Source organism: Hyalella azteca, unplaced genomic scaffold (assembly GCF_000764305.2).
Source record: "Hyalella azteca isolate HAZT.00-mixed unplaced genomic scaffold, Hazt_2.0.2 contig6661, whole genome shotgun sequence".
NCBI classification, from domain to species: Eukaryota; Metazoa; Arthropoda; class Malacostraca; order Amphipoda; family Hyalellidae; genus Hyalella; species Hyalella azteca.
Window position 1 is genome coordinate 122,218 of NW_025936815.1, and position 25,107 is coordinate 147,324.

Sequence of the window (25,107 nt, forward strand, 5' to 3'; positions counted from 1 at the left end):
CTTTTACACAATCAAACAATAAGGAAATAAGATAATGCTAAGCAAGTACCATAATTTCTCACCAATACAATTGAGATCGTTTTCATGAGTCTTGTAAAACAAGATTAGTTGATTCAGGCAAAAGTTATTAAAGGAACTCTTCCTTACTTTCAGTCATTTTCATTCCCATCATTTGCTCAGAAACGCCACACAGAAATAGTTTCCGTGTGTCTATTTTCCACACACGGAAATAGTTTTCGTAGCGTGTCAATGCTGATATATTTTGCGTTTCAATTTAAACACAAAGCTTTAACCCTCTACCGCCGCATGTCACTCTCCGGAAACAGAACTTTCAACTTATTTCATTATATCACAAATAAACGTTAGCTATTGTGTCAGGTTGTATTCCAATGATGTCATTAGTCTCTCTTTCGTCACCTTCTGTGATGTCACTATTCGCGGGTCTCCGCGTACATAAGCTCTTCGAGCAGACCTTCGGTCAGTCGTAGGCAAGCCTAGCCATCATGTAGTCATAACCAATATAGCGTCCACTGGACGTCGCCTGACTCCGGCGTTCTCCTGATCGTCGATAGTAACCAATATACTAAACTACCTTGTGTAACTTACCACCCAGCTTCATCTTGTGACCTATCTAGTTCTTAATATACTCTAAGATAACCGCCTCTCAGTCATCCTGCCTCTATTCGGACCTAACCTAGCTAAGAACCCTTGGACCCTCAACTCAAGCAATCCCCAGAAGATGTTCCGGTGATTAACCAACGATAGAACATTGATATAATTAAATAGAACTTATAAATAAATCATCGGGCCAGTCAAAGATAAATTTGACAATTGAGTGTAGCAACCTCAGGACGTTTCACGTTTGTACGCAACAGAGAACATTTTAAAGTTGTCGTAAGTGGCGGCAACCATCAGTGCAAGACATTTCCTGTGTAATGGTCTAGTCAGTGCACTAGAACGTATCCTTTTTGGGTAGGCTTGCACGACAATATAGCTCCGGACAATATTGCTTCCCCCCAGACACCCCTTGTCTTTCCCTCGCCAGCTGCAGCTCAGCTGTTCCTCCAGCCGAAATTTTTTAGGGAACGTTACTATACTCAACTCAACTCAGTTTTGTATGTTTCTCCGTCCTTTTCTGTATTTCTCTCCGTCCTTTTCTTCGTTCAAGAGCTCTAGTTCGTGCATTTAATAATGGCTGGACAGAAAATAAAAAATATAGTCGAAAAGCCTTCTACGGGCTCTAGAGAAAAGCCCTCTACGGCCACTAGAATAAAAAATAAAACCAAATCAGCCCAGCTAGAGATGAAAGTTTGCAAGTACTGCAAAGAGATCTCTCTGAGTGAAGTCCAGACGGTCACCTGTGAACGATGCGAAGATCTCATTTGTATCAGCTGTTCGAAGTTGAACTCTAAGGAGTACTCATTTCTCCAGAAATCTAAATTGCTTCACTGGTTTTGCCGTGATTGCGAAAAACCAACTCTTGGTGCTCGAAAAAGAGGAGTCGATGGAAGAGCACGACAATGAGTCGAAATTGTTGAATGATGTACTAAACTCCTTGAGTGAGATGGTGCGCTTGCTGAGTGACAAACTGAGCTCGCTATGCAATGAGCTGACTGAAGTGAAGGCTCAGTTGTAAAATACGGAAGAAATGGAAGTAAAGTATTCCACCCCCTTAGAAAGGGCGGTTTTTCGCAAGAAGTGGCAGGAGAGAATCAGGCGGAAAGGCACGGAAAATCAGGTCAATCACTTCCAAGCTGCCAAGACAACACCGGCTGCTCACGGACAGTCAGAGGAGATGGAGGACAAGTAATTAGTAAGAATGATGTGCGTAGATCAAGGCCTGTAAATAATGTAGGAAGTAACCGCATACATCAAAGTGAAAGAGCACAAAAAGCTTTAAAATTTTTTTACACGAACTCGGATTCCGTTTTGAACTAAAAAGTGAACTGTTAACTGTGATCACAAACGAGTGTATAGACATTATTTGTATTACAGAAACAATCACGGGGTGAAAATCACGGGGTGAAAATTGTACCTGGTGAATTTCAGCTGCCAGGTTTTGATTGTTTTCATAGCTTAAATGAAGAGCAGTGCTGCAGAGGTGTAGCTCTGTGGGTTAGAACCTCTTATGGGGCCCAGCAAGTTAAGTTATCTGCAGAGCATCAATCAGCTAGAGAATCAGTGTTGTACGAACTTACTCTAAAAGGCAAAGATAGCCTCCTCATAGGGGTCATTTACAGATCACCTAACAGCTCCTCTGATAACAATAAAGTACTAAACAGCCTTTTACCGCGCATGTCATTCAGCAGGTCGCATACGTTGATCGTTGGTGACTTTAACCATCCAGAAATAGACTGGGCAGATGTATCTTCTACAAGAGATGAGAATCACCCAGCATCCTTGTTCTTGGAGTCTGTGCGATACTCATTTTTAATCCAGAACATCACCAAGCCAACCCATTTTAGGGGTAAACAGACCCCAAATATTCTCGATCATGTGTTTACTAGTGAAGAATCAATGATAGATTAGCTTCGCCACGAGGCTCCGTTGGGTAAAAGCCACCACCATGCAATTATTGTTTTTCAATATTAAGTGTTGTGCAGAAAAGACGCTTCGGAAGCGTGAACGTTTGAACTTTGCTAAGAGCGACTATGATAAACTTCGTGAAACGGTGAATGCGGCGAATATTTCGGACTGTATCAAGGACATGAGTGTAGCCGATTCGTGGTCGTTTCTCAAAGACACGGTTATGTCTGCAGTTGATGCCTGTGTACCCAAGATTACGCATGGAGGAGTCAAAAAGTCCTAGTGGATGAACAGTGCAGTTAAGACTCAGCTACAGAGCAAGAAAGAAGCATACAAGCGTTATTTACGAACCCGCAGCGAGTCTGATTATAACCTGTATGCCAGAGCTCGAAATCAAGCTTAAAAAGTTTGTCGCACTGTAGTGAAAAACTTCGAAAAAAATATTGCTAAAAATTCAAAAAAAGAATCCGAAAGCCTTCTTTGTGTACGCTAGTTCGAAGTGTAAGTCAAAGACGGTATATCTGATTTGTAAGTAGACCAACGAAAGATTTCCTCTGATGAGGGCAAGGCTAACGTTCTAAATCAGTTCTTCAGCAGTGTGTTCACAGATGAGGACTTGAACAGTATTCCAGATATTGAGGAGCGCCCAGTCGGCTCGAAGTTAACATGTTTTGAAATTCACGAAGAAGAGGTTCTAAAGCGCCTGGTAGCTCTAAATCCCAACAAGTCATGTGGACCAGACTGCTTCCATCCCAGATTGCCCAAAGAATTAGCAACCGTTCTGGCCGGCCCATTGGCAGCATTCTTTCAAAAAACCTTGAACGAAGGAACTTTGCCGTCCGACTGGAAAGAATCTCAAGTAACACCATTGTTCAAAAAGGTGACAAAAGCAGCCCCGGCAACTATCACCCTGTCAGTCAGACAAGTGTTGTTTGTAAGCTAATGGAATCTGTTGTGAGGGATAGGATTATCGATCACCTGACTGCTCACCATCTCATATCAGATTGTCAGCATGGTTTTATCGTCGGTAGATCCTGCACCACTAACTTATTATCTAAGTTGAACGATTGGACTCGCCTGCTGGACGAAAGGGAGCCAGTGGATGCTTTGTAACTCGATTTTGCCAAAGCATTTGACAGTGTTCCGCATAAGCGGCTGTCGCGTAAGTGAAGTTTTTCGGAATTGAGGGAAACGTACTAGTGACGTGCAAATTAGAGATTTTCTAGTAGGTAGATGACAAAGTGTCAGTATTAACGGAACCGTGTCAGACTGGGTATCAGTGCACAGTGGCGTGCCACAAGGAAGCGTTCTTGGGCCTATTTTGTTCGTTGCTTTTATAAACGATTTGCCAGAAGCAGTCTCCAGCGTGTGCTGGAGACTGCCGACGACACAAAAGTTTACGCCGACGACACAAAAGTTTATAATACAGTGAAAGATGCTTCGAATAAAGCGCAATTACAAGATGATCATGACAGTTTAGTTAACTGGGCTGATACGTGGCAGCTGCGGTTTAATGCTGACAAGTGTACAGTACTTCACCTCAGGAAGAACAATGAACAGCAAGATTACAGTATGAGAAGACATGGTTGCAACGAGAGAGTAATGATTGAAAAGTCTAGTGTGGAAAAAGATCTCGGAGTTTATGTCGACAAGGAGCTGAAATTTTCTTAGCATGTTGAAACGCAAGCTAACACATCCAACAAACTTCTTGGACTAATCAGACGCTCATACGAGTTCCTAGATGCAGAAGCGATGAAGCAGTTGTTTGTTGCTGTCGTGCACCCGAATCTAGAGTTTGGAAACGTTGTGTGGTCACCGAGATTTGAAAAGGACAGAAATTTACTAGAGAATGTTCAAAGACGTGCAACAAGGATAATTCCAGGCTTGAGGGGCAAGTCCTATGTAGAAAGATTGAAGATTATGAAGCTTCCAAGCCTCAGTTATCGACGTCTGCGTGGGGACCTCATTGAAATATACAAGTATACTCATGGTTTATACAAGGTCCCCAAAGGATTACTAGAATATGAAACAAGAACCAACACCAGGGGCCACGGCTATAAACTAAAAAAACTGCGCTGCAACTTCTCCACGCGACAAAATTTCTTCTCGCTTCGAATCACCGACATGTGGAACAGCCTCCCCAATGACATCGTTGCAAGTATGAACGCGTTCAAGAACAGACTAGATAAAGCTATGGAAAAATATATGTTCAGATTTGAAATACCTAGCCAGCACCATATCGAACCCAATGGAAGTCTGGTAGCTACTTGAAACTATCGTCAGTCATGAAAATATCCGGTCAAATGAAACGATATTAGATCTTCTGTGAACAAGGCACGAAAAGGAAAAGAATCGGCGACAGGCCACATCAGGCCTACACTTCAGCGCCGAGATCAATATGTTATGTTATGTTATGCCAGGCGGTAGAGGATTAAGGAAGGCATTCTATCTTAACTCTGAACTGCACTGCCACAAGGAAGGATCACAGGAACACCAAAACGAGTTTCTTCAAATGACAATGAAAGTTTGGCAGTTGACGCTCGTCGTCTGAAGGCTATCGAAATGCACGCGTCCGACGAAGGCCACTTCTTAACTATACAACTTACAAGTCTTCATTTCTGGGACCACGGTACATGCAAGCACCTACGATTTTTTTATTCAACATTACGATGATTAGAGCGCAATATGAAAAGCACGCCTACGAAAATACTTGAGACGAGTGCAGGGGGTACATGAGCAGCAACAGTTTGCAAAATAATCGACTACAGAGACTGCCGAGAATTCTAACATCAAAATAACGCCGAATATAACACAATATCCATGAGTATTTCAGTCCTAATAAGGGAATTGGAATTAATGAGAACGACACGCTCGTCGTATTATATCAATTGGTGAACCTCTTGACCTGCTCTTGGTTTACCAAGCGTTCTCTAGGTAAAGTAGGCTTTTGAGGAATACAGTTAACTGAGGCAACTTTTTACATAGAAAACAGACGTGAGGAACGTGTGTAATAGTCCCATCAAAATACTGAGTTGAAACAAGAGTTAATAATTAGTGTAATAGCCGCAACAAATCTCAGTTCTGAAAAATGTGTAAGTTAGGAACGCGACCAAAGCCGCATCATGCATTAGCGTTAGAAAAAACTATTCAGAGTTTACTAATATCCCACCTAATCAGTAAGGGGCAGTAAGATACGTAAATGCGCAACTACGTCAGCGTTCTACCGGATCAGAGACAAGAGATGAAGCCATACAAAATAGCACAGAGTCAATTGAATGCGAAAGGGACGAGCTCTAACAGCCTGACTTGTCTGCACTCTGTTCACTAATCTTAAAAATCTATATCAATTCTTGAAAACCCCATTAGACTTCATGCAATAGTTAATTACAAGTCAGTGTTCATTCGTTTGCAGCACTTTGAACACTCCAAGATTTACTTGAGGATATCTTTCATTGACTACAGCAAGTTTCATCAAGTATAAGTATTAGTCACTTCATTTGCTCACTTGTCTTGTAAGTAAAATACTTTCTTGTTAACTCAGCGTCTGGGACGTTAGGATGAACACACAAGTAATGCAAACTTGGGGTCTATAGTGCAGAGCAAATACAACCTCTATACTGATCCCTCTCTGGCACTGTTGCCGCAGAAGGTGCTCTTTCTAACCTCGCTATATCGCTTCTACTTCAGTGTGTAACTTGCACCTGCTCGATGCTTAGTTTATGTGAATACATTAACGCCCAACCACGCCAAATCGGCAACCTTTCACAGCACAATGATTATTACCAGATATGCAGTTTATTCGACATTCACGGAAATATTCTTAATGCTTCGCCAAAATGCTGGATACGTAGATAAACTCCGGCAACATTTGCAATGTCCGGCGATATCTCGTTTTATAAAAGTGCTCCAGAACGGCTGCGAATAACTCGTCGATTTATACATCGTGCTTATCTGGAAGGGCATCATAAACCTGTGAACTGGTGGATGGAAGTTGCATGTAAATGACTTCTGGGCGCTTCTTCTTCATCCAATATGCCATGGCGGGCGATAATTTGTTCGAAACACAACCAATTGTTTATTTTTATGATACAATTTACGTAAACAAAGCTGCTGATAAAATGTACGTTCTAATATTAATAATAAATCAAACATTCTGGCCCGCGTGGCAAAACTTTAACCTCGCGAATACTGATAGTAACTCTCGTTACCAGCTGTACTGGTAGCGTTGACGACGGTTACTGTATCTGTAGACAAAAGGCTAACTCGTGCATTCGTTTTATAAAACACGTTACTTCGAGCGGAGAATAAAAAATTTGACTCTTGATGGAATAAGATTTTTGCTTGATTAAACAGTTATGCATTAATCTGACCTACGGTGGTTACTGAGCGGCCAGTGTTGTACAGTGTGCCTATACAATGAGACAAACAGCCACAGCTGTGATACATTTTTTACAGTCAATTGAATAGAATGAATAACAGTCTCGCTTTGGGGATAATACTCAAAATACTGAGTTAATCCATCATCAGATTCATGCATCTCTTCATGCGAGAATTTATCTGTCAGGGTGATCTGAGCAACGATCATCGAGTCGTCTGAGTAACGTTTCCAAACACTCGAGTACAAGGGGTGGAAATAAAACGTTCATATTGCTCTGAAATATTGATTAAATTACGAATGAATGTTTAGAAATAGATGCCAAAATAAGAAACTTTCAACTAGAGGTTGAGATTTACCTTTTTCAACGCAAATAGTAAGTGTAGCAAAATATTCCAGACATGAACGAAATTCTAATTGCTCATTATAAAATTACGACGCTATTAATTGTAATTTAACCTCGTTCAAAAGAACGGCAGGCTCGATATGCTGTTTAGAAATCCTAATATGGGCAGAACAATTTTAAACAATGAACTAATAATAGCGAATTAGATTAATGTCCGCTACCATACGCTTAAAAAAGCCTTTATATAATCAATAGATTTTCCCAAAACTCTTCCCTTCTCATTCAAGTAGTAAATGACGAAGATTATCAACGGTAAATAAATTAAAATTCAAGTCCTATAAATCGATATGTTCAAATAATATTCTTATTCACTGCAGAAGGAAGGAAATATTTTATTCCCTGCATGTATCAGGTTAAAATAATGTCCACGGAGCTCACAAGAATAAAAAATTCATAAGATCGCGCTGAAGAAAGCGGTGGAAATTCGAACAGTCAAGCATGGATCACGTTAGCGGCTCCGCAAAGAAGAACTTAGACAAATTAATGAATCATATTATCCAAATAATTACACTCTTAATTCACCTAGCACTAATTCGCCCTTTTGCTGGGCCAAACTTGACCAGGCTAAACCACAAAAAGGGTAAAATGTGCAACAATACTAATTGGACAAAGTCACTCAAATCTCTGAGTGAGTACTCAAAAAAAACGCAAAACCACACATAAATCCCAAATAAGTTTTCTGCTCATCGTCATTCTTTCCCTCATCCTCTTCCTAATTTTCAACCCCCGTTGTTACAGCCGTAATTAAAACACTTTAACCTACAGTTGAGTTGGACAACAACAAGTTCAACAATGTAAAAAAAATTCTAGAGATATGAAGTAGGAAGAATCTCATTGATGTTAGCGTTTACGGTTCTTGAATTAATTAAAAGTTTTTTATAATCAAACGGTCCAAAACTGGACATAGGAATGCAGCCCGTGGGGCTCATTTATGAAGGCCGTCATAAATCAGTGGCGCAGAGTTTCTGGTCTCATACATGAGAACTGAGGTCAGTGGCCGGGCCCTCCCTGGCACAAGGTTTATTTTTGCCTGATTCTGCACTCCGAGAAATGTGCGAGACATTTTCCAACTTAGGATGCTCTTTTTGCCCTTAAGTAGGTCATAATGACCCAGTTAGGCCGGACAAAATGGTTTATCATGAGCTCCATCCGCTACTTGCGGGTAGGAAAGTGCGTTATTATGACCCCTTTATTTTACTGAGTGCTTAATGGACAGAATTATTTTATTCGTTGGAAGAAGAGAGATCACGAGACTATAAATAGTAGGAAAAACCTGTAATTTAACACTAGAAAACATAGGCTACAGAGAATTCTTAACGGACCGCGTACTGAATGTAAATAATAAAATCGCAAAATTAACGTTCTGACTTGTGACTTAACTTAACCCGATTTTCTGAGTCAACTTACCTGTTCATCTGAGTCAACTTATACCTGCTCTTCTGAGTCAACTTACCTGCTCTTCTCGCCAACCTGTTGGCGCTATGACACGACAAAATGCTAACGCATCTCCATGCACTGCGCCTACAAAGATCATTTGCATTGGAAATTATGCTCCCGCATTAACTGAAGGAATCGCTGCCGCATTCATGAACATCAGACATGACTTCATCTATTGAAATAGTGGAACTTTAATGTTTCCTATCATTGATAAAATTATTTGAATTAAATTTAATTGAATTGAATTTAATTTTCCTCACAAATAAAAATAATTGTGTTTTCAATGCAAAAAAAAATTCAATAACAACATTATCGAATTACAGGAAAATTTTGAGCCTCAATGCACATATGGGACACGGATTCTCATTGTCCTTTATTAACTTGGCTTCATTTTCAAAATAATGTATCAATACAAATATTATGTTAACGATGAGTAAAATTTATGTATATCAAATGATTATGAACAGCTATCATGCACGCAGAGCGGCTCTGTCAGAGCTATTCAGTTAAATCTCTTTTATAACAGATCCTTAAACGCCTAATTCGCAAAGTGTTTTGGTCCATTCTGTCCTGTAATCCTATTTTCACCCGAATTCTTACAGGCTATAACATCCCGATCGTGATTTCCGGTCATTTTTATGCATTCACGCATTCAGTTAAAACGTTCCGTCTCCGTTCCGTATTGGTTAAACTCATTTTCATATCAATGATATAAACTTTAATAAAATTATAGGCTATAGTAATAGTTTCCATTCATCGTCCGTGCATTTAAATAGGTTGGATACTTGTAAGATGCTTTTAGAAAATGCTAAAATGTTTTCTGGGCGACAATACCAGATATATTCAGTGCATGTGCATGATGTGCCACACAAACGCTACATCAAGCAGGTTCTTGTGGGCAGCGATAGTGATCGTTCACTAATGTGATCTATTACTTTATTAATTCCAAAATTCTTAGTAATTTAATGCAAGTTAATATTCTGCTAGTTATTTTCCTACTTTCAATGAAAAACCTTTTCGCCATTCCTTCATAACATTCGCTCATATAAGCTCATTATTTAATGTGTACTTGCATACGGTATAAGTTTCATATAGTTAAGCAAAACCTCTAAGTCTATCCTGTGTTCTATTGTTCGATTGAAGGTTTGGTCCTTAGCCCTGATATGGAATAGTCCTTGTACAACACAGGAGCCTCTCATCTACTTAAGGCGTGTACATCGCAAGTAATATAATTCTTCCATTGTTGTCTGAACTGCACTCGTGTACACAATGACTGGCATAATTTATATCTTAATAGTCCACCCTTTCTTGAGTTGCGTTTCCATGTCCATCTGAAAGCAACTCACCAGGCAGCCTCCTTGGACTTACATTGTCAGTCTAAGGTGTTTCCTACGAAGCTGAACTTGAATGTTGCAAGTTGGTTGACAAACGCCGCATGTGCTCGTTGATTGTAACAGTGACATGACAGTTACAGTGACGCCAAAAGCAGCTGAGTTGAGCCATATCGAGTTAGAGTTACCGTACAAATTTAAGCTATGAAAATCGAGTAAGAGTTGGAATGGCATTGCTGTACAAATTCAAGCTATAACAAAATAATTTTTAGTTGATATTCATAATTATTTAATACTGATAAATAATTTAGTTAATATTTTAGTAAATTTTATTTAATATTCAAACTATAAGTTACAATGAGTGCTGCTTAATTCGCAAGACCCATAATGGAAAACCTATTTCGATCTACAAAGTTCTTCACCTTCAGCATGCAAATATTGATATATATAAGAAAATATAAGAGATAAGTTCAACACTTCAGCAAGTCCCGATACAGAGAACAGTCATTAATAAAACAGAATGTAACACGACGCCGCGCAGGATCTTGAAGGCAAGCAGTTTGTTCTTCCACCATCTGTGAATAATTGTAATAAATTCTCGTACTTATGAGGAGAATGCCTTTGATATTTTAATATATTAAAATTTGCTAAAATTATTTGTGAGTGTATAAAATGTGCGTATGCAAAAATGAGTCTATTACATTACACACTATATGGCTTCAATTGCAGGGCTCGACAATCCCTGCAATTATCAATCTCACCATATCCCTGATCCCGTAATCATTAGTTATAATTGAGGTAATATATTCTGATTAAAGAAAACAATTCAATGCAACATTTTACATAGAACTCTCATTTTACCATCGTATCAAAGTATAAAAAATCGGTTTCCTCCTATTAAATCAAATTTATTAGTACCAAGTTATCAATCACATATTAATTTTTTATAGAATCCGTCCCTCCAATCCTTGCTCAAATATTAATCCGTTGGAGGAAATATTAATCAGTCTTCATTTCCGTTGTTGATAAAATTCTAGTCATGAAAAAAATTGTTGATAAAATTCTACGGTCTTGACGCATGTAGAATATTATAGAGCATATATAACTCTAAATTCCTCATGCTATTTTAAACATACATAAAGTGCGCGCGTGCGCATAGCGCGCCGAGGTGCGCGTGAAGTCATCACACGCGTCACGTTTCACCCCGAGCAGACAACGCCCGTCACTCTGTCACGCTTGCAGGTCTCAAGCGGCCCTTAGTAACGGAGGCCAAGGTAACCTAGTTACCAGGGGGCTGATATCTTACGCGTGACCTGGTTACGCGTATTGCAGGTGCTGCTCATGACAGACTGCAAACCGTGTCACGGGTGAATATACAGTACTTATATTCATTCATTTATTATAGCATTAACTATTCACATATTTGCCCCACAATATTAAGTTTACTCTATTGTTGGGTCGATGTGTACGTGATACAATAGAGAAACTATTCTATTGTTGATTACATGATAGGGTAACATGGGGCAGCGAGCCCACTGCGGGTCACGGGCCCATAGCGGGTTTCTCGCTAAGTATGGCAGATATTGGCCCGTGTTCTCTACCGCCGGTCGACAGTTTCACTGGGATGAAGTGTACGGATTTACGTTTTGCTAAATGTTTGCGTTATTAAGTTCTTTGCGAATAACTGTTTTAGTCTTGACACTTTTTACAAAATAGTGTTTCATTAAAAATTGAATAACTCTATAGGCGTCTAATTCACATCATACATTCCTCATTAGTTGTACCTTTAAACAAACCAAAGAACCACCTCGTATCAATTAAAACTTCATCAAAAATTTAGTTTAAAAAAAGTGGGGGGCGCGCTGCCCCACGTTGCCCTATATGACATGCATATCGTTGATTACATCGTATAATAGCATATAGGATGCATTACCTACGTGTGAGCGGGAGCTCGATGGTCTTAAGTAGATTGATTGAGCGGACGTATATAGAAGTTGTCGGGGCAGAAGTCGTCTGAGCAGACGCCGTCTGAGCAAAAGTCGTCTGAGCAGAAGCCGTGTATGCAGGCGCCGTCTGAGTCGAAGCTCTCTAAACAGAAGTCATCTGGGCAGAGGCCGTCTGATCAGAAGTCGTCAGAGCAGTAGCCGTATCCCAGAGCGATTTAATATCCAGACTCCATTTTATAGGAATCTGGGCAATGATGGACGACAATATTTACATAAATGAAAAAATTGTATGACTGTTTGTAGATAATTAATAACTGCATTTTAACTGGCATTCATAAATCATTATTGTGAAATATTTTTTGTCATGAGGGCAAAAGGAAGATATAATATTATATTTAATTAATACATGCATCCACTTAAAAGAGCGCATCGACCAGAGCGCTTGGCATCAGTTCTAGCGTGCACATCTCGTAGGCGTCACACATGGGACATTAATAATGGTTGTCAGACTCAAACTCGATCCATTAATAAATGTTGTCAGCCGATGTCCCCTGACGACTCAATAGAAGACGCAATAGATAACCTTCACATCATTAATCAAATAGATCGTAAAATCAAAATAAAAAGTTGGTATCCATTGCAATGGTGTTTAGCGCATTTCTAATGCATTTTCCTACAGTTCAGCTCACTTCTTATCTCGGACAGCTTTAACGGCGACATGGTCTCTCGAGGAAGCCTAGTTAGCGTTTGATAAGCTGGTGACCGCAGTGGTTGCACAGAGAGAAATGAGTGAGACTTTGTTCAAATAGCGATGCATTTTTGGACCTAGTGTGGGTCATCCTGACCTAGTTTATCCCCGCACAAGGGCGTATCAGTGCTACACGCAGAAAGCGTGTCAGAGTTTGGACAGAATTACCCGTTGCTTTTTCAGAGTGTGATGGCATCAAAGTGCACAAACACTCCTAAAAACTTGTGAATTTTACATTTTCAGCAAAATTTCACCAACGGAATCTACGTTTTCAAAACTTAGGGAATTAACTAAGAACAATTTTAACTGATGATTTGTATTTTATTAAACTAATGTATTTTAAGTTATAGTTCGTATCTTCTTAATACATTTCAAAATAATGGTTCCGTCATTCTCAATCATTACTGGCTATAAAAAAACATTTAAGGCACTTAAATACAATTCATTAAGAAATATCAGAATTTGGAAAACATTTTGGATTTAAAGGATTTAAAGAAATTATTACTTTTCGTTATTTTCATTTTTTACTTCCTAATCAATTGTTCGTCTGCTTCAAAAGGGCCTGATATTAATTCTTGTCAGGGCTCTAACACTTGGTATTCTTGACAGGTAATCCTCAGAAATCTTCATTATTTTAGTTTGTGTGTCCAAGACAGTTCTTAAAATTGTTCACGTATCAACGCAGTAGGTAACGATCCGAAAAAGTGATGCTATCCTTCGTCGAAAAATGAATGAGAATTTGTCTAAACAGCGATGCACTTTCTTGCTTTCGTGTGGATCAACCTCATGGTTGAACTAACCTAACCCAAGCATGGGTCAACCTGGCCCAGTTTGGCCCGGTAGATAAGCGTATATTATGACTGCGTCCGTTTCCTGCAACTTCTGCGGGAGAAAAAGGGTGTCACGATTTTGATAATATGACCCTGCTATTTTCCTCTGTTGACGCTCCAGGGTGTAACTCAAACTTTGTGTGCTGCTATAACAAACTGTGAACAACTTGCGATGCGACATATTTGCGGTCAAGAAAGTCTAACTCTTCTTGGCCGATCCCGGTCATAATCTTCGGTTAGAATAGCAAGTGTAATACGAGTGTATAGCTGAGCTGGTACACACGGGCGGCTTACTTGGGTTTAGGAGCGATCCATCACAGATTCTCGACGAGTTTCGATTTAATTCCAGTCTGGATGACTTGCCTATTTAAAAAAGTGATGTTGGTTCAGCCTATACATGGCGACTTATGAGCGCGTGGCAAAACATTGCGGTGTTTGAGCGAGATTTGAATCGGTGTCTTGCAAACACATTACGAAACTACGGCAATGATAGATCAGTGATCGATCAAGAATAATATTTTGTTGAAGCTATATGTACAGGAGATGCTTCCCATAAACATAAACACTTGTAAATGGAATAGGAATCGTGGCGAAGCAGGCTTAAGGGACGTCATGCAACCATTAGGTATTCTGTAAGATATTCTGTAGCTAAATTCAGTCCAGCTACCGAACATTGACACTAGTTACTGTAACGTTTTCGGCTATTTACTTCACGATTCACTCACTCAATTTGTGTTCGATCAATCCACAACCACAACAGCCGTATATAAGAAATTTTAATTTCTTTGAGAGTATGCTACATAAAAAATTATTTTATGAAACACAATCATGTTGATGCTAGCCTTGTACATTATAATCCTGTCCTTTTCATGCTAATCAACTGCCAAGCTTTGCTATCAGACCTTGGGATTAGATGGCCACCACAGAAATGGTACACGAGTGCCAATACGTTCTGTAGATTCAATAGGAACATGGATTTGTGGCTGCTTGTATTTACTTATAGTTGTGCCCAAGCTCAATTTGGTTCCAAGTCCAAGTGCCCAAGTCCAATGGAGAGCCCAATTTTTCGTTTGTAATTCAAATTCATATGTAGGTTTTTGGAAATCTATACGAGAAGGAATGAAAATAATGTGCTTAATTTTGGGCTTGAAACTGAAAAATTATTACACCCCAAAAACTGGTATATACTAAAATACATACAAATTAGAGTCGTAAAATAGGAATAATTTTGCAATATCCATTTTTGAAACAGAAGTTTTGTGCGCCCGATTAGGTCAGTGCATTAATCTTGTCAACCGGAGACCTGAATATATCAGGAGCCAACCCCCGCAGGCGAGGAAATAGAATAAGGCTCATAAACTACAGCCGCGCGCTGGTATGGCTATGTAAGAGCAAATAAATGTTCCCATAAATTCTATTGCATTTGAATGCACTCACTTGCTGCAAATAGCGCTGTATTCACGCGGCAGTGGGTGAGTCAAATGAAGGTGCGATTCACGCACAACTTATCGAATGAATTTATGTGCGTTTTGTACGATAAGTTCATGAGTCACCGACGCCATGCAAGAGACAGGCAACGCTCAGGTCGGTCACTGTAGAAGGCGTCTGATGTATTGTTCCTGGGACAGACGATTTATATGCACCGCAATAGCCTCAGACATTTCCTTAAATGATCCATAATGTGCATTAAAAATATGTGTTGGAATAATCCACGAATAGGAATATATAATAAAATAATGTTCCTTAATATGCAATTAGAGAACTAGCTAATTAAAGATTAAATAAATTTGCGAACGATCAAAAATTATGGTGTACATCATAATCGTCATCATAACCATCATTATCATCTTCACAATACGTATCAATTAGATATATAAAACTCGTACATTTTATCCGTGATTAAAGCAACTACGGAAACGAAGTAAATAACCGGACCAGGTAATCAAAAACCTCCTCTCATTGACCCGCGACAATGTAAATGCGAGACAAGCCTGGCCTGATTACCGGACCGCAGCATTGCATTTAGTTTTGGTCTGGCGAGGCTTACATTGCAGCGACCAGCGGAGTGCCGCACCTGCAGACGCCAAGGCTGTACTTGACAGATGACAAGGAGGGCCTTGACAGATGTAGAAGCAGTCTTTGATCGCCGCAAAGGCGTATAAAGGCTGCTGACCACTGCCTTATCCTTTATCCCGATGCCCTTTGTGTGGAGTTGACATCAGGACGAGTCGAGGTACGACCTCCGCCGTACATTTAAGCAATGCACATTAGTTTTTTTTATTATATACGTAGCTAGAGTTGATCTATATCCTTATTTCATGCTGCAAAAAATGCAGCATTGTTGACATAAGCAGTTGTAAAAATGTAACTAAGCGTGCAGTGTTGCTCTTCCAATCAAGAGATATTGAACCAAAATAGTATTGCGTTGCAATAAAATATATAATATAATATAAAATATATAATATTATATAATAAAATATATACTAATACGCAATAATAAAAATATTGCACGATCGTCATAAATCTTGCAGCATTATCAACAAAATATCGATACGATTTATGCCTTTTTATTGAATTAAAATACTTATTATTCGAAGAAAACTCATACTTACGTACAGCAATGTACGATGCGTGTTTTTAAGAAAGTACTGTTTGACTATAAATCAACTAGTTCGATCATTGAGGGCGAGAAACACTGATACTTAGTCCGCCTGAAAATCGCAAGCCAGATTAGGGAATACAAATAAAATTTAAATTTCAATGAAGAAGTTGTCTATTGATTCGCCTAACAATATGAATATGACGAACTAAAAGCGGAAAAATAAGCAGCAAAAATTATATAGAACGGGCGAGACGCAGGACGCACTGTACGATGCCCAAAATGCTGTAACCGCAATATCTTGTTCAGTTCGCAAGCTTCAATGAAACTTAATTAGTTGAGATTAAAAATATAGACCAAGGACAGGAGATTACAGGTTCAATTATATTTTCCGTGATCAATATATTTAGTCAACAAATTAAGGTTGCTGAGCAGTTTATGTCCTGCAGAAGTTGGCTCGGTTACAGCATCTTCAGCATGGCACAGCGCAGCCAGCGTTTCGAAGTGCCGGTCGACCATTCCGTGCAACTTTTCTGCGTGTTTTTCCCCTGGTGGTTCGTCGTTTCCATGCTGCTAGGTGAATCAATAGCCATTTTTTCCACTTAAATTCAAACTTCACTTATATTCCCTTATTGTTTGTTCATTGGACTGGCATCTTTCAGGCTGATGACGTATCAATGTTAGTCGACATCAACACACTTGCTCATTTACTCGTAATAATAAAACAATATCAGTACATTTGTGACTGGGAGATAATCAGCTCGTCGAGTTGCGACATTTATAACGCACTTGCTAATTGAATTTCAAATCAAGCTTAGACCAGGCAATCACTGACATGAATCCTCAAATAATTAAGGTAATCGTTAAACTCACGATCTCCTCACTGCATTCGATAATTCAGTACAAACACGGGATTTTATTGTAATTTGCTCAATTTGAAATTTTATCGCATATAGTGTTAGGCCAGCAGCAAGAAACTGTGAGTAAGAACTTCTAATATATCCAATTCAGGTTAGTTCTGTATTCGTGACAGATGGTCATTGTTGAACTAAATAATATAATAGTCATGGGGGTGGTGGGGTAGGGATCAGTAGATGTGGGGATACAATGAAAATGAAAACGGCCGGGCCCCGAAACTAGGAACCCAAATAATTTTAGTACTCAACCCGAAGACAACGACTTGAAAGTTTAGTTTTTTTAGAATGGGTTGCCCAGCTGTTGTTCTTATTTTTTAGCCAACTGGAAGACCGGATTGTACTCAAGTATGTGAATGTTTTCTTTAGAAGGAACCAGTAGCGAGGCACCACGAGCCGGCACACTTGGGTTCAACTTCTCCAGGCTCCCAGCAACTGAACTTCTCAGTGCCTCGCTAGCAGTCGTAGGAAGTGGACTTGTCGTTATGCTGTTCTGTCCGAAGCCGGTCTGCACCAGCAGAATTCGTAATCTCTTGTTTACGAACTATGATATCCAATATTTTATAATATCTAAGATTGACTGTAAACAAGCAGCATAATTTTATTAACGTAGAGTCAAAAATTAATAGAACTGCAATTTTGATTAATTTGCATAAATTACAAATGAGTGCCAAATATCCAATCTATTCATAATTTTATGGATGAATTTATTCGCAAAATTGGTTTACTAATAGTGAAGCATTTTATATCAGCAGCAATTTCGACTGCAAATATTTCATAGACGTTTATTGCTTTATTAATAATAAATAAATTAAGTTTTGCTCGAAGCAAGATTTCTTCGTACACACTCTAAATTTTTAAGCAAAGTGATTTAAATGCATTGTGTCAACGCGGAACCTGTATCGACTGGTACACCGAAAGTAATTCCTTGGGCACCAATTGCGATTGATACAAACAACCCGTGTTCTTATGCAGTATACATAAATAATATCTGCCTAATTAAATAAAATTTTTAGGTTACGAGCATTACCGGTTAATTAACTTCGTGAGATAACGAAATAATTAAAATAAAGCAAACGTACGAGCATTCAACGTTATTTATTACAACACTCCTCTTTAACTTCACTTCTTGTTTGTGTGTCTGTCTGCTACAAATCTTATAATCGAAATTTAACACACTACTACTTATCCCATCGATCTGAAATTTTGCTCACTTGCGTAAAGTTGGAGACAATGCATGAATCAAATAACAAAATTAATGATTTTAAAAAATGTTTCAATGTTAAAAAAATTAAAAAAAAAAAACAATTTTGTCATGTGCAAATCTTATAACTGATATCTGACACACTTTTACCTGTCCAATTGATCTGAAATTTTGCACGCTTGTGTGAAGTCGGACGCAATGCATGAATCAATTGACAGAATAAATAATTTTGAAGAAAACTTTTTACATATTAAAACAAATGAAAAATTTATGTTTTTAATATTCGAAAATAAAATGAGAAATTCATTTTACATCTGTAACATTGGAGACACTGGATTCTTTAGAAGTGTTGTCTTTAAAAAGTAATTTTTAAACGTATATTATCACTCAATCGCAGCCAATTTATACGATGATCTTATATTTTACGATGATTTTATGTTTCAAGATGATCGTATGTGGTCTTAACTTGTTTGCATTTAAATTCAAAATCTGGTTGCTCAATTGACGGTGAAATTCAAAACCCATTATGTGCAGGATTGTTTTTTACGAGTATTTATATAGATTATCTATTACGAACGATCTTCTATATTATGGAGATCGCGCGTAATTAAGTCTACGGAGATACATCAGTTGATTTCCAAAATTTATCATTTCATATCGAAATGTCTGATCAGACTGCGTCTAAATCTTGACTTCTAGTGAAATTATGTGAAAGGAGTTACCTTAACAAATTACCTAATATTTTGGTTTCTTATAGGTTCCTGGTCTCATCGTTATAAGATCTTAATGTCATCGTTATATGCTTTTTATATAATCGCTACAAGCTCATGATCGCATCGTTATAGACTTTAATCGTTAAGTCATATTCTCTTGATCTTGTCGTTAAAGGCTCTATATATTATCGCTATAGTCTCTTAATCCTATAGTTATCGGAATTTGATCTTACATAAGTTATTGATCTTACCTTAACATTTTAATTTCAGGAACCATCAACATTGTTTCACTTTATATTGTAGAGCGCTAGTGGAGCTTATATTTCCATGGCCAGGATGGTCGCTAGAACTTCGGTGTAAACCTTGCATAAATGCAGAGAAAGGCTCGCTGGAAACAATTGCTAAGATAGGCAAGGCAGTGAGCCATGCGGTCTGTGTCTCCGATGTCAGCTCTGCAGCTGATCGTGACTGTAATAATCATCACCTGCTGGCGTCATGTTCATGCTAAGCCATCTGCCTCCTCAGCATCGCTAGTCAGTACCCAGGAATCGGCATCAAAAAACAGCCCTCAACAATTTCAATCACATGTAAGCTCTCAGCAGTTAGAATCACCTATCAGCACCCTACAATCATCACCTTATGTCAGCTCTCAGCAGGCAGCATCACCTGTCGCCCCTCAGCAGTCAGCACCATACGTCAGCTCACAACAGACGAAGGCAGCAGCAGAAGCTGACTCAGCGGCACAGTCGTTCGGACAGTTCCAGGCGCGCAGTCCCCTCATGTACAGGGTGGCGACTAACTATGGCGACTTCAGGCAAGGGGATGTGAGTAAGCCGGTCTATTGAAACCGTTTTTCATTGTGAGTTATAATAATACAAATAAATATAATAGTAATGACAATCAGAAGTAAGGGATAGTACAACAATAATTAGAAGAAGTGATGCTTGTTGACAATTTCTGTGGCAAATCAAAAATTTAACAGTTTAGTTAAATTTTCGAATTATAAAATTGTATTTACACATGTACAAGATTTTAAATTAATAATTAGTATTAAGTAAATGTCATTTGAAGCTGTCAATCAATTGTTTATCAAGAGTATTCATCCTTAATTCAAAGTATCAAGAGTATTCATCCTTAATTCAAAAGTCCATAGCTTTGTTATCCTGTTATCCTCGTCGCCACGTCAGGTTGAGTCTCCCCTGAACGTTCTCCTCCACGACATGGACGACGCGGGCAGAGGAGGTCGGCATTTTTCCACCCTTGACTCGTGTAGCAACTCCGTGTGTGACTACGTCTTGCGGCAAGCCAACTCCCTCGCCAGGATAAAGCTGCTCAGGGAATACATCAAGGATACTGTGAGTAGTGGGTATTTCTTGGCAAAATTACTTACCGAAACCATTAGTAAATATTAACAGTAAAAAGTCAGGACAATGTCAGAATAAAGCTGCCGAGGGAAGCCGTCAATGATAGTGTAAGTTTTGAATGGCTTACCGGCAGAACTATTTGTCTCGTGTAAGTTAACTAAAGGTAAATATTGACGCCTTTATTGATTAAGCTGCTGAGTTAATAGATAAAGAATATCGTGAGTCGTAGCACAGACTCTCCTTGAGGTGAAGGCGCTGAATAATTCCTCACGGTTCACACAACTCGCAAAGGAAGTTCGTAGGATTAGTAAATTTGCGTAGGCATCATTTGGTTTATTTTCAGTGTTATGTTATTGACGTCTCCTGGCAGCAAAATTGAAGTAAGACTCAATACCACTACTAGCGTGCACGATTAACCCCTCTATACAACGAAGTCCAGGTACAATATATCTCTAGAAAAATGTTGATTTTAGCCCCAGACAAATGGGTACGTATGAGTTCTCTGCTTCTCACACACATTCAAAAGAACTCCAATCGCGCAAAAAATTATCGAGTATCGAGTAGAAATTATCGAGTTCTTTCTGTTGAGTCAGTTGCAGTCATAAATTATCCAACCTATTGAATCACCACTTTGTCTACTGGTGGTAACTGTCGTAACCAGGCCTTCAGAAACGAATAGCGTTTACAATGGGCAAGTCCTATGAAGAAAGATTAAAGATTATGAAGCTTCCAAGCCTCAGTTATCGACGTCTGCGTGGGGACCTCATTGAAGTATACAAGTATACTCATGGTTTATACAAGGTCCCCGAAGGATTACTAGAATTTGAAACAAGAACCAGCACCAGGGGCCACGGCTATAAAGTAAAAAAACTGCGCTGCAACTTATCCACGCGACAACATTTCTTCTCGCTTCGAATCACCGACACCAGCTTTCCGTTTCAAGAAGTCCAAATAACATAAGCTCTCAGGCCCAACGGTCATCCTTGTGGTTGTCCTGTCCCTTTCAGTCCACCCAACGTGGACACCTTGAAAAGAAGAAGAATCACCGACATGTGGAACAGCCACCCCGATGACATCGTTGGCGCTCCAAGTATGAACGCGTTCAAGAACAGACTAGATAAAGCTATGGAAAAATATATGTTCAGATTTAAAATGCCTATATAGCACCATATCGAACCCGGTGGAAGTCGAGTAGCTATTTCAAACTATCGTCAGTCATGAAAAGATCCGGTCAAATGACACGATTATAGACCTTATGTGAACAAGGCACGAAAAGGAAAAGAATCGGCGACAGGCCACATCAGGCCTACACTTCAGCGCCGAGATCACTATGTTATGTTATGTTATGTTACGAAGGCCAATGCGCCGGCAGAAAAAGGGCTAACCATGAACTCTCGTCGGACAGACGGGCATGTTGGACCGGCGGGTGATATGGGTATAAGAAATGATATGGGTATAAGAAATTATATCGAATTATATAACTACAATAAATTATAACTAATGGTATAAGCATATGAAATAGTATAACCAGGAACCCTCATGGGACAGGTGGGCATGCTGGACCGGCTGGTGACGGCCGTGGACTCGCAGCTGGTGACGGCCGGCGACACCCTGGCGCGTTCAGTGGGCAGCAGCTGCCGCGCCGCCCGACCCGTACTTTCTGACATCACCAAGGTACTATTCTTCAAATTTCATTATTAATCCTGCGTCTACGAGTTAATTGATTGCAAATATCAGCATTTGCCTGTTCCATACTCTACAGTCGCGGGTGGCATGAATAGTTCAAGCCGAACCGCATCGTTGAATAAGGCCCACTTGAGAAGCTATCAACAACATTATACCTGATATATCATATATGTTTGATATTTTTTGTTAATTGATTTAATTTTCGCTTTATTTATTATCTTTCATTGCACAGAGCAACGTGGAAGTAGACCGGGGTAGAAGCGAAGCGGTAAGATACTGGTACCCAATCAAAAAGTGATTCTCAAGTCAATACGACGTCTGCGCGTCCGACGAGACGAGATACTTGGCTGGCCAGGTACCGTCACAAAATGATCTACGCGTCATGAGTGGGGCTTGAGCCTGGTACCATCATAAAATCTACTCATCGCACTGGAAGACTTGAGAGCCTGGTACCATTATAAAATCTACTCGTCGCACTTGAAGACTAGAGAGCCTGGTACCATCATAAAGTCTACTCGTCGCACTTGAAGACTTGAGAGCCTGGTACCATCTTAAAATCTACTCGTCGCACTTGAAGACTTGAGAGCCTGGTACCATCATAAAGTCTACTCGTCGCACTGGAAGACTCGAGAGCCTGGTACCATCATAAAGTCTACTCGTCGCCCTTGAAGACTTGAGAGCCTGGTACCATCATAAAGTCTACTCGTCGCACTTGAAGACTTGAGAGCCTGGTACCGTCTCGAAGTGGTACCAAGACGTGACCTGCTCATCGAACGTCAAGCTCTGCGTGTCTGAATCCAAAGCACTACCAATGCTAATCCTATCTTCTTAAGTTGTTACACTAACCTCGTTGGAATAACCTAAAGAATTTGTTGTATTTAACGATTCGCTAACTTTTGAGAAAAAAATTCATAGTGAATTGTTAACGAAAGTGATGAAGGTTTTCACACTCCACGTAATTTTAATGCTTTGACTGGATAGAATGATGATCCTCAAGAGATACGAATATTATGTTATGGTATTATGGAATTCTTTAGATTGAATGCTCGCTGGAAAAAGTAATAACGAGAGAACTAACATAGGCTAAGTAGGCATCTGATAGTTCACATATCGGGATTGTTCAAATTAAAAAAAAAATTGTATTCTATCAGACAAGCATAAAACTGAAATATCTTTGGCGTGATGTAAATACTGGCAAAATGTCAAGAAAACTAACGATATTTAGAGAGACCTGTCAATATAATCAAGAATGTAGAGAACTTTGCATCTATTAAGCTAATAAGTAGCAGAGTATATGAAAGGCATTATCCGAAAATTAAATAAATGGAATGTTCGCATTAGTCGGGGCATTAATCACTGAATATTTATTTGGATTATACGGTAAATCAGACTGAATTTTTCTGTCCTTGACCTATTCAAGCGGCAGAAGTACGCATGAGTACTTCTGAGTAGTACATGAGAAGTACGCATGAACCACGAACACAAACCCTAAGCACCTACCATCAGTACGAACGATGAGCACAACACATGAACATCAAATAGCAACACATGTCATGAGCACAAACTATGAACTGGGATTGCTCGTAATCCTGGGACTTTGAATCCCGAAATTGGTTTTTGAATTCTGATCGAAATCGGCAAAGGGGTTAGGACCGTTTGGTGATTAAGAATCAATTGAAGGCATAAACGGCCTAATCGAAAACTGACACCATTATATTCTATCAATATTAGAGTAGTATGAAATCAGACGTGTGTCATTTAAAATAAAATCACAGGATAGAGACCACATTTACACTAATGGACCGAATATTTTGAACAAATTTCCATTGCAGGTTTTCCACGCAGTATATAGTCAGTCAAATTGAAACTACCGAAGACATAATTAACGGCAAAGCTATTTATTGACACTAAGCTGGTGCAAGTGTTGTCAGATGTTTTCCCCTTTGTTTTAGCACCTTTCGCAATCGTACTCAAGTTATCATTTAGAGCGCACCACTTGAAAACGAAGTGGACAAAAATAATTCTGTTAACGCTTGCCGGAGTTTATTGTGAATAAATAGCTTCGTTGTTTATTAGGTGAATATCAATTTCTATTCGAAAAATTTATGCCTGAGAAACGAGCTAGAAAAATAACATTTAGCGCGCTGATTAAAATAGAAGGGAAAGAAATTTCAGACACTGGGCGCACGAGCATATTGTCAATCAACAGCTATGTTGTTAATTAGGTCCTCATTAGTTTCGATGATTTGACAGACTAATGAGTGGAACACCTGCTATGGAAATTCCGTTTAAAAAATTATAACCAAAAGAGACGACGTGAAGTAAGCAAAGCATTCCTCAACTTTTTTTTAAATACTGGCAACTATAGTTAAACGCATACGTATTCCAGTCTAGTCGAACTCCACTCGTGTAAACAGAAGATGCCCCACTATAATAATAATAATAATAATCATAATCATAATAATAATAATAATCATAATAATAATAATATTAATAATAATAATAATAATAATAATAATAATAATAATTATGATTGTTAGTCAGTAAACATTATTGTGACGTAAGAACTATATTAAACACATCACTGTTTGGCAACCCTGCTTCTAAATTAAAGATATTGTTGATAAATAACAGAGAAATAGTCAATATCATTGATAATAATTATAAACTGAATCAATAAACATATTTGTTGATTTATCCTAATCCTTAGGGTATTAGTTTAAACTAATTTGGTGTCAAGCAACAATCAACCAATTAATAATTTACAAAATACAAAAATTAAAACAAGATATTCTTCATTGCATTAATATGACATACATAAAGAAATTCATTTTATATTCAATGGAACCTTTATTTATGAGCGTGTTGTGCATAAATTTTGATGATAAACATCTGAAAAGAATAATACATAAAATTCGTTTAAATGAACGGGATCATCAGATATGACCCCTCCCCTCGGCCCCCCGAATCCTTGTAGCTTCAAAACATTAAATCTCATGCTTGGATTATGTTTAACCTTACATAACAT

At 38.8% G+C, this 25,107-nt stretch overlaps 1 protein-coding gene across 1 annotated transcript; it reads left to right on the plus strand.

Annotated features, from left to right (window-relative positions):
• The first annotated feature begins 19,299 nt into the window (after nt 1-19,299).
• Nucleotides 19,300-23,469, plus strand: LOC108679562. Its single transcript, XM_018168216.2, has 4 exons — nt 19,300-19,853; nt 20,217-20,384; nt 21,942-22,067; nt 22,312-23,469. Exons 1-4 carry the CDS (start codon nt 19,455-19,457, stop codon nt 22,375-22,377), a joined length of 759 nt encoding a protein of 252 aa, XP_018023705.1. The 5' UTR covers nt 19,300-19,454; the 3' UTR covers nt 22,378-23,469.
• Nucleotides 23,470-25,107: the final 1,638 nt, after the last annotated feature.